Source organism: Muntiacus reevesi, chromosome 10 (genome assembly GCF_963930625.1).
Source record: "Muntiacus reevesi chromosome 10, mMunRee1.1, whole genome shotgun sequence".
Lineage (NCBI taxonomy): Eukaryota > Metazoa > Chordata > Mammalia > Artiodactyla > Cervidae > Muntiacus > Muntiacus reevesi.
The window spans coordinates 16216880-16228154 of NC_089258.1; the positions used below are offsets into that span (position 1 = coordinate 16216880).

Consider the following 11275-nt stretch of genomic DNA (forward strand, 5'->3'; position numbering starts at 1 on the left):
AACATGCAGTTGAGTGTCATGGCATTTTAAGGTGGAACTCGGAGTCATCTTGAGACTTCAGTTGTCTGATATCTTGTGTTCTCACCAGTGCTTTCCTTTATTAAGACAGAGAATCAGGATTAGAAATATACAGCATTTCACTTTTAGTTTATTTTAAAAATGAAATAGATTGTCATTCGTGACACAGATTAGATATATTGCTCTTCCATAAAAAGAATTATACCTTCTTTTCTATCAGCTTTCTCACTTTCCTCCAAATATATCCACTAGCATACCTTCTAATAAAATATTTGAAATAGAACTATTCTTTGTTATGGAACTTACTCAGAAAGTATATCTCTGATTTGTCTATTTTTACTAGTACAAAAAATAATTTTATAATATTAAATAAGATGGAGTTAGGAACTTCTGTTGACCAACCATTTTTGCCTTTATTTTGCAAATGTAGGAAATTTACAAATTTCACTGAACAGTCTATCCTGAAGAGTAGCAGTTAACTACTTAAATGCTATATTTTTACACTAATGTTTTCATATTTTAAACAGAGAGTTAACTTGTATCTCTTGGCAGTGAATTTTGAGTTCATTCTTTTGGGAGATTCTTTCAAGCTTGTACAAACTAATAAGGTAAAGTGATTCTTGAAATTTGTTTTTGTTTCCTCAAAATAGTATTTTCTATTAAGTTTTTACAAATAGCTCTCAAGATTTATTTTGTTATACTTTAGACTTTTAAAAAGTGTACGGTGTTTCAGGAGATGTTTTGGCAGTATTATAAAAATCTTATCTATTATTTGAGACACTGGTATGTAAAACGTGGCAAATCATATTTGGGCCAAGATTTCATCCCGTTACTGATCTTTTCCATATGTTTCCTATTAGTGTTTGTTCTTAAACCTCAGGCTTCCACACTAAGGAAGAGAGAGCAAATCTGTGTACTTTATCCAAAAATGCCTTGATAGTTCTTTTGGAAGATTAATTTAAAATTAGCAGCTTAATTTTTCTTTAATTTTTCATTTAACTCTGAGATTTGAACTTGTGATAGTGGTTATGTGGTTCATGTTCTTAACAAATGTGAAAATATTTATCAATAAATAGCTAGAACACTCAATTAAAAGTAGTATCTAGGGAATTTAAATAAGCTTGATGATGTCATCAAGTTTTAGTTTGGTAGGGGATGGGAGAGTTGGTTTGAGTCAGACCTTAGAGGAAAAATAGAAGCTGCAAGTAATTGTGATAGTTCACTGTTTCAGTTGGAGTTTATTTTATTTTATTTTTTAATTAGGTGATTTATTTCGGCCATGCTGTGCAGCTTGCAGGTTCATAGTTACTCTACCAAGGATTGAACCCTTACTCTCAGCAGTGAAAGCACAGAGTCCTAACAACTGGACTGCCAGGGAATTCCCTCAGTTGATGGTTATAATTGTAGCAGTTAGGGAGAAAAGTCAGTTGAATTGGTGAAAATCTAAATTACATCCTACGATTATAATTTGATTGAAGTAGATTCAATATCTCAGAGCCAAATAATTAGTGCTGGCTAGGAAAGGTCTGACTGAGACCTAGTAATTATGGCAATAAACCATAATAAACATTTTTAATTCATTTATTCACCCAGCTAATACTTGTTCAACACCTACTTTATTCAAGGTAGTTTTAGTTGCTGAGGACCTAGCAGCTAAAATAGTCTCTTTTTATCATGGAAGAGGAAGATAGAAAATAAACACATATCAAGTGGTATGGCGTGCAATGGAAAAATGAATGAGCACAGAGGTATATAAGTCAATAGTTCTGACACTACTGTGATGTATGCTGGAAAGGAATGCTAATAGAACTGTGGCAGAACTGCTGGAGGGAGCTTACAGATAGGCAAGTTGAGGTGGTGGGAATGAAAGGCAACAGTTGTTTTAGATCTCATTAACACTTGACATTATCTGACTGTTTCCCCAATTAATTTGGTATATGAAGGCATTACTTTTGATTTTAATTTCCATTTCCCTTATTACTGAACAGGTTGAACATTTTTTCAAATGTTTTTCAGCCATTTGGATTTTCTCTTCTGAGATATGCCTGTTAATTTTTTTTTTTTTTTTTGCTTATTTTTCTATTATGTTATTTGTCTTTCTGATTGATTTTTACTGTTTCTTTTTTTATATACTACAGATACCTATATTTGTTATATGCATGACTGTGTCATTTTTCAGTTGATTCTCCTGGGTTTTTCAGATACATAAGAATCATATGCAAATGATATTGTACCTTCTTTCTTATTATTTTTGAAGGGATAGCTTGTATTTCAAGAAGACATTTTGCAAATCTTTACTATTCAGACAACTGGACTGTTGGTTTGTCTTTGTCTCAGTTAACGCCTAACTAAGCCACATGAGATAAAAAATACAATTCAAATCAATAAACCACACAATAACAAAACTGGGAGACACCATAGAAACCTCATCATATAAGGAAGTATAGAGAGAATGATTTTATTTTTCTTTTAAATTAGTTTCTTTATTTTAATTGGAGGCTAATTACTTTATTGTGGGTTTTGCCATACATTGACATGAATCAGCCTTGAGTGTTCATGTGTCCCCCCATCCTGAACCCCGCCCACCCAGGAAATGTAAAATATGTATTTCCACAATGCATGAGAAATCCAGAGTCTAAACTGTTTAGCTAGAAATTGAGGGTCAAAATAAACCAAATTCTCACCAAAAAAAAAAAAAAAGAGGAATTTTTAAAGGCCAGTATACTATCAGCTACAAATGGCAGAGAGTGCAAAGGAGCACTCAGAGGCTCATGGAGCATCCAGTACTCTCCACCCTCACACAAATCTCCAAAATAGTATATACAATTAAAAAGCAGTTGTGATAGTACTGATGAACCTATTTGCAGGGCCGCAGCAGAGATGCAGACATAGAGAACAGACTTGTGGGCATGGGGGTGGGAAGGAAGGAGAGGGTGCGAGGAATAGAGACAGGAGCGTGAAAGCATATGCACGACCAAACAGACAGATAGCCAGTGGACATTCGCTGTGTGACTTAGGGAGCTCCAACTGGGCCTCCTGTAACAACCTAGAGTGGTGGGAAGAGGGAGGGGGGTTCAAGGGAGAAGAGACATGTGTATACCCTTGGCTAGTTCATACTGATGTACAGCAGAAACAAAAGTAATGTTGTAAAACAGTTATCCTTCAATTAAAAATGAATTTTTAAAAAGTTGGCTTGCCAAAGCAGGAGAAGCAGAAAAATAAAGTTGTTGTTTATATAATCCATTCAATGTTTTGTTTTGTCTTTATTTTCACAGACTGGGAATAAAGTACAAAGCAATAGCATTTTCAGATTCAAGAAAAAGTGATAATATGTGTTTCCCTTTGCCAAATTAATGAGAATGTGTTTTATTTTGTTGTTGTTAAAGAGGATGGGATATGTGGATCCAGAATTCCTATTACTTATGTTTACTGAGTTCAGTTCAGTCGCTCAGTCATGTCTGATTCTTTGCGACCCCATGGACTGCAAAACTCCAGGCTTCCCTGTCCATCACCAGTTCCTAGAGCCTACTCAAACTCATGTCCATCAGGTTGGTGATGCCATCCAGCCATCTCATCCTCTGTCGTCCCCTTCTCCTCCCGCCTTCAATCTTTCCCAGCATCAGGGTCTTTTCCAATGAGTCGGTTCTTCACATCAGGTAGGCCAAAGTATTGGAGTTTCAGCTTCATCATCAGTCTTCCCAATGAATATTCAAGACTGATTTCCTTTAGGATTGACTGGTTTGATCTCTTTGCAGTCCAAGGGACTCTCAAGACTCTTCTCCAACACCACAGTTCAAAAGCATCAGTTCTTCAGCACTTAGCTTTCCTTATAGTCCAACTCTCACATCCATTCATGACTACTGGAAAAACCATAACTTTAACTACAGGGACCTTTGTTGGCAAAGTAATGTCTCTGCTTTTTAATATGCTGTGTAGGTTGGTCATAGCTTTTCCTCCAAGGAGCAAGCATCTTTTAATTTCATGGCTGCAGTCATCATCTGCTGTGATTTTGGAACTCCCAAAAATAAAGTCTGTCACTGTTTCCATTGTTTCCCCATCTTTTCCATGAAGTGATGGGACTGGATGCCATGATCTTAGTTTTCTGAATGTTAAGTTTTAAGCCAACTTTTTCACTCTTCTCTTTCACTTTCATCAAGGGACTCTTTAGTTCTTTGCTTCTGCCATAAGGGTGGTGAATCTGAGGTTACTGATATTTCTCCCGGCAATCTTGATTCCAGCTTGTGCTTCATCCAGCTCAGCATTTCTCATGATGTACTCGGCATATAAGTTGAATAAGCACGGTGACAATATACAGCCTTGACGTACTCCTTTCCCAATTTAGAACCAGTCTGTTGTTCCATGTCCAGTTTTAACTGTTGCTTCTTGGCCTGCATACAGATTTCTCAGGAGGCAGGTCAAGTGGTCTAATATTCCCATCTCTTGAAGAATTCTTCACAGTTTGTTGTGATCCACACAGTCAAAGATTTGGCTTAGTCAATCAAACAAAAGTAGATGTTTTTCTGGAACTCTTTTGCTTTTTCAATGATCCACTGGATGTTGGCAATTTGATCTCTGGTTCCTCTGCCTTTTCTAAAACCAGCTTGAAAATCTGGAAGTTCATGGTTCACATACTGTTGCAGCCTGGCTTGGGGAATTTTGAGCATTACTTTGCTAGTGTGTGAGATGAGTGCAGTTGTGCAGTAGTTTGAACATTCTTTGGCATTGCCTTTCTTTGGGATTGGAATGTTTACTCAGGTTGACAGTTATTAAGGAAATTTTTAGGAGATGGTTATATTGCCAGTGGCAATGTTCTGGAATGGGTATGTCTGCTTGGTGCAGTGAGTGAATGAATGGATGTTTGCTAGATGAAGTGGGAGTATGAACTAGGAGGGAGCATGGAAGAACCTTCAGGAGTGATAGAAATCTTTTATATCTTGATCTCCTTTGAACAAATGGTGCTAAGACAACTGGATCATATGCAAAAATTTAGTGAAAATGAAATAAAGATCTAAGTTTTAGAGCTGATACTATTACATATCAGAAGAAAAGTTAGTCATTATGACCTTGGGTTAGGTAGGCATCAGTTTCTTAGATGTGATCCTGAAAGCATAAGAAACAGAAGAAAAATAGATAAATTGGGCACCATTAAAATTTTGATTTTTTTTTCTGTACCAAAGGATACCACAAGAGTGGGGAGAAAAAAAAAACAACACCCACACGTGGGGAAAAAAGTTTGCAAATCATATATATGATTAAGAACTTGTGTCTAGAATAGTTAAACTCATACAAGTCAATAATAATGATAATGACCAATAGTAAAATGACTAGAGGATCTAAATAAATCTTTCTCCAAAGATAACAAATGATCAATAAATAAATGAAAAGATGCTTAACGTCACTGATCCTTAGGAAAATGCGCATCAGAACCACAGTGAGGTACTACTTCATGTTTTCTAATGGCTGAAGTAAAATATATGGACAACTGCAAGTATTGGTGATAATGTGGAAAAATTAGAATCTATATATGTTGCTGATGAAAATTAAAAATGGCACAGCCACTTTGGAAAACAATCTACAGTTCCTCAAATAATTGAACATAAAGTTGCAATTACTTGACCAATCAGTTTTACTCCCAAGTATATACCCAGGAAAAGTGAAGATATATGTTCACACAAAAACTGTATGCACATTGTTATAGCAGCATGTTTGTAATAGCCAAAAAGTAAAAACAACTTAAATGTCCATCAGCTGATGTATGGATGAATTAAAATGGTTCATTCGTAAAATGGAGTATTCTTGGCAGTAAAAAGAAGTGAAGTACTAACACATGCTACAACATGAATGAACCTTGAAAACATTATAAGTGAAAAAGCCAGTTACAAAAGACCACATATTATATGATTCCATTTATATGAAATTTAGAATAGATTTTGCCTAGAATAGGCAAATTGATTGAAACAGTGGATTTGTGGTTACTTAAGGCTGGGAGTAAATGAAGAGTGATTTTAATCAGGACAGGATTTCCTTTTGAAGTAACAAAAATGTTCTGAAGTTAATTGTGTGATGGCTGCTAACCTTGAATATATTAAAAATCTTTGAACTATATGCTGTTTTTTGAACTGTGCTTTAAATGGTGAATTGTATGATATGTGAATTATACCTCAAAAATGCTGTTATTAAAAATAGTAATAATGATGAGAGTGTAAATGAATATAATTGGCTACAAGAGTTCCCAGATTGTTCAGCAGTAAAGAATACACCTGTCAGTGTAGGGCTGCAGGAGATGTGGGTTCGATCCCTGGTTCAGGAAGAGCCCCTGGAGAAGGAAATGGCAGCCCACTCCAGTATTCTTGCCTGGAAAGTCCCCTGGACAGAGGAGCCTGGCAGTCTACCATGCATGGGGTCACAAAGAGTTAGACATAACTGAATATCCTTACACACACATAAGTTGATCGTTTTAAAAATTGAGTCAGAAGTACATGAAAGTTCATTGTAGTGTTTTTCTACTTTTGCTTCCATTATAAATTTTCCTTATTAAAAAAGAAATCTCCAAACCATAATTCAAAAAGTCACACACACACAAAAAAAGTCACACATATCCCAATGTTCATTGCAGCACTATTTATTAGGTTGGTGAAAAAGTAACTGCTGTTTCATATTGTTAATTTTAACTCATTATAACTAGGCTCAGATACATCTTTATTAATCAAAATAGGAACCATTACAATCTACACATTTTTACCAATGAGAAATAGTTTTCATGTAGTGTTAAAATCTATGCCTTAGGATTTGCTGAACTTTTGGAAAGCATTTTGTTGTATGCTGCCAGTTGTGGAAGTGTTTTCCCTGCAAAATTTTTTGAGAGGCTTGAAGAAGTAGTAGTCGGTTGGCGAGAGGTCAGGTGAATACGGAGGACGAGGCAAAACTCCTTAGCCCAGTTCAGACAACCAAAGTATTGATTGTGTGATGTGTGGTCAAGTGTTGTCCTGGAGAATTGAGCCTATTCTGTTGACCCATGCCGGCTGCAGGAGTTGCAGTTTTCTGTATATCTCATTGATTTGTTGAGCATATTTCTCAGATATAATGGTTTTGCCAGGATTCAGAAAGCTATAATGGACCACACTGACAGCAGATCACCAAACTTTGACCATGATCTTTTTCTGGTGCTGGTTTGGCTTTGAGAAGTGCTTTGGAACTTCTCAGTTCAGCCACTGAACTAGTCATCACTGGTTGTCGTATAAAATCCACTTTTCGTCGAATGTCATAATCCAATCGAGAAATGGTTCATTGTTGCACAGAATAAGAGAAGCCAACACTTCAAAACAGCAATTTTTTAAAATTTTCAATCAGATGAGGCAACACTTACTGAGTTTTTTCACCTTTCCAACTTGCTTTCAAGTGCAGGCTTAGAGTGGTTGACATTGAGTTCTTCAGCAACTTCTCATGTAGTTGTAAGAGGATAAGCTTCGGTGATTGCTCTCAATTGCTCTCGTTGTCAACTTCTGATGCCAGCCACTGTGCTCCTCATCTTCAAGACTCTCGTCTCCTTTGCAAAACTTCTTGAACCACCACTGCACTGTACAGTGAACCACCACTGCACTGTACAGCAGTTCCTCGGCCAAATGTGTTGATGTTGCAAGTTACCTCTGCTGCTTTATGACCCATTTTGAACGGAATAAGCAAATCACTTGAATTTGCTTTTTGTGTAACATCATTTCCCTAGTCTAAAATACATATAAAACACATTTAATTTATATTATGAGCAATATAAGTATAAAGCAAGTAATAAGTAATTAGCAGAAAAACTTAAAATAAATGCACATTAAAATGATGCATAACATAGCCACATTTACTTAAGAATGTATTCCAATGTAAAACAGCAAAATTCAACAATATAATACCACAATTACTTTTGCACCAACCTAATACAATAGCCAGGACATGAAGGCAACCTAGATGTCCATTGACAGATGAATGGATAGAGAAGTTGTGGTACATATATATGCAATGGAATATTGCTCAGCCATAAAAAGGGATGAACTTGAGTTAGTTGAACTGAGGTGGATGAACCTGAAGTCTGTTATACAGAGTGAAATAAGTCAGAAAGAGAAAGACAAATATCACATATTAAGGCATATATATGGAATCTAGGGAAATGATACTGATGAAACTATTTGCAGAGCAGGAATAAAGACTCAGATGCAGAGAATGGACTTGTGGGCAGAGCAAGGGAAGGAGAGGATGGGACAAACTGAGAGAGTAGCATTGAAATATGTACATTACCGTATGTAAAATACATAGCTAGTGGGACGCTGCTGCGTGACACAGGGAGCTCAGCCTGGTGCTCTGTGATGACCTAGAGGTGTGGGATTCCCTCGACTATGGAAGGCCTCATTTTAAAGCAGTTGTCTTTATTATCATATTATTTCACCAAGGGAGAGATGTTACTGCTGGGAATGCTTACCTTGTTACAGCACTTTTCAGAGCTAATTGGGTGGGAGGATCTGTTTCATTTAGAGTTCTCCAGAGCCTGTGATAGATGTTATAATAAATCCTTTTGATAATACTGAATGTATTGGGAGAAAATGCCATCTGCCCCTATTTCAGAGTAGTGTGGGATACACAATACATCTGCGTCAGGTAAGTATATGTCTGTGAGAGATATGTAGGTTGGGGGGGCCATCTAGGATGAAAAGAAAGACATGTAGGATAAAAACACATTGTTTTGTTAGAATGAGGATAAAGGCTTTTTATTTCCTTTCAATAAACACCCTTTGTTGATTCCAGAAGTATGTTTTGAGGTAACGAATTATGCTAGCCTTTGGTGGGAGAGAGAAAAGGGATGCAAACCTAACTAAAACATAATACTGGGCCTTCCTTGGCAGTCCAGTGGTTAAGAGTTTGCCTTCCAACTCAGGGGTTGCTGGTTTGATCCCTGGTTGGGGAACTAAGATCCCATGTGCCTCTTAGCTGAAAAACCAGAACATAAAACAGAAGCAATGTTGTAACAAACTCAATAAAGACTTTAAAAATGGTCCATATTAAAAAAAAAAAAAAAAAAAAAAAACCTTAAAAAAGAATACAGTGCTTACAATCAAGATATCTACAATTCTCTAGAGAATATGAAGGGAAAAAAAACCCATATTTAAATAGCCACAATAAGCTAAGATTGTGATAAGTGCAAAAGAGAAACATATTAAAATACTGGGGAAAAATAAAAATAAAATACTGGGAAGGTTCTGGAGGTGGAGTGTGAGAAACCACATCTGTTTGTGGGAGAATCAGGAAGATGAACTGAGAAGGGTGAACTTTGACACATACAATTGAAGTTGAAAAAGATTTTGATAGATGCACATGATGAGGTATTAATAAAGTCATAGAAGCCAGAAAATACAGAGCATATTTGAGAAATAGCAAATAATTTTCAACTGGAGTATAAAAAGATGTAAACATGAAATAACAATCTCAAAAATCATTACTTAGATGTAAATCTTAGATAATCTTGAAAGGTGAATTAAGCGTTTTTTGTAATTCTATAATCAATGGGAACTGTTATAGTCTTTTGATAAAGGACTGACGTAATCCAGATAGCACATAAATCTGTTTGGTTAGTCATGATAGAGTTGAATTGGCAAAATGAGGCCAGGAACTTATTTTGATACTCCAAATAGAAAATAAAGTGATTTGTGGTATGGTGAATGAGAATAAAAAGGAAGGAATGGAGGCAAGTAACATGAGAGGTAGAGCAGGAATGGCACTTGCTGAAGTTTTAAACCAGAAAGATTGGGGGAAAGAAGAGTTCAAGAGGGTCTGTGTAGGTTTATCAGGAGCAAAGTGGAGAGGCCAAACAGTATTGAGGAGGAACACTAGCCATTAAAGAGCAACTTGAAAGGCGTGGTATATGGAAGCCAATAAGCATAGAATCTCCAGGAGGAAGCACTGTCCACCATTTTATAAGGTTGACCTCACTAACTAAAACATCAGTGTGTCGTCATGGTTAAAAGCGTTGAGCTAGACTGCTGGAATCAAATCCTAGACAGGTGAAGGTACCTGCCTTATAGGGCTGTTGTGAGGATTAAATGAGTAAGTGCAAGTAAAGCATTTGGAAGAATATCTGAAAATGTTCTTTACACACCAGCCAAGGTAAGACAATTCTTTTACCAAAAAATGGAATTAGAAAGGAAAGAAAAATAATGTAGTTTAAGGAGAAACTAAATTTGATTTTTAAAAAAAGCTTTTAGCAACTTCAGGTGATTTTCCAAAAGTATTATACTTGTTTAGTGAATTCTGTGATCTTCTTTACTGTAGTATTTGGGAGGAAATAAAGGTAGATAGCCTCTGAGATTTTTTTTCTACCTTGGAAGGCTTTACTAAACTTAGTAAGTTGCAGTAATTCATTTGCTTTCAAACTTTAACAGATTTTTAGTGGGTAATATTTTGTATTTACCATAAAATATGACTAAGAAAACTTTAATACAGTTTTGGGTGGTTATGCTTTTATTACTGATTTGCTTTTTGCAAACTTACAACCAAAAATGGTTAACAGCTGTGGGATGAAAAGCATAGACATTAACTACAGGAAATTAATTTTAGTGATTTCAGGAATCATTTCCAGTAGTTAGAAAATTCTGCTGTCTTTCCTTTTTAAAAAGAAAAGCTTTCTTTTAAGCTTCTCTATTCAGATCATTGGGCTTCCCAGGTGGCTAAGTGGTGAAGAGTCCTCCTTCCAATGCAGAAGCCACAGGAGACATGGGTTTGATCCCTGGGTTGGGAAGATCTCCTGGAGGAGGAAATGACAACCCGATCCAATATTCTTGCCAGAATAATAGCATGGACAGAGGAGCCTGGTGGACTACAGTCTATGGGGTCCCAAAGAATCAGACGTGACTGAGTGACTGAATAAACATGTTCAGATCATAGACTATTTGTTAAGATAATTCTAACCTTAGCACTAACCTTATAAATTTAATTATTAATTCCAAAAACTGGATTATTACAATTTCAGTGAATTTCTACTTATGTTCTCATAAGTGGCATGATGTCACATCTTATTTTTATGATATATTGTATAAAATGAATTTTATTTGTTAAAACTATTAGAACTTTAGAACATTTTAATTTTAAGATAACTGTCATTGTTATATATCCTTTTTTAAAGATTTATTTATTTTTTGGCTCTGTTGGGTCTTCGTTGCATGCAGGCTTTCTCTAGTTGCAGTGAACACAGCCTACTCTTTGTTGAGTTGTGCGGGTTTCT

At 36.0% G+C, this 11275-nt stretch overlaps 1 protein-coding gene across 2 annotated transcripts in view; it reads left to right on the forward strand.

The window, feature by feature from the left end:
* CENPP (centromere protein P) overlaps window positions 1–11275 on the forward strand; it is a 227883-nt gene that overhangs the window by 103861 nt on the left and 112747 nt on the right. The window contains exon 6 of one of the 2 annotated variants that reach the window (XM_065946868.1): window positions 546–626. The exons of the other annotated variant lie outside the window; for it this stretch is intronic. Coding sequence (XP_065802940.1) covers window positions 546–626 — 81 coding nt within the window. The remainder of the gene's footprint in view (window positions 1–545; window positions 627–11275) is intronic. 2 annotated transcript variants of the gene reach the window in all.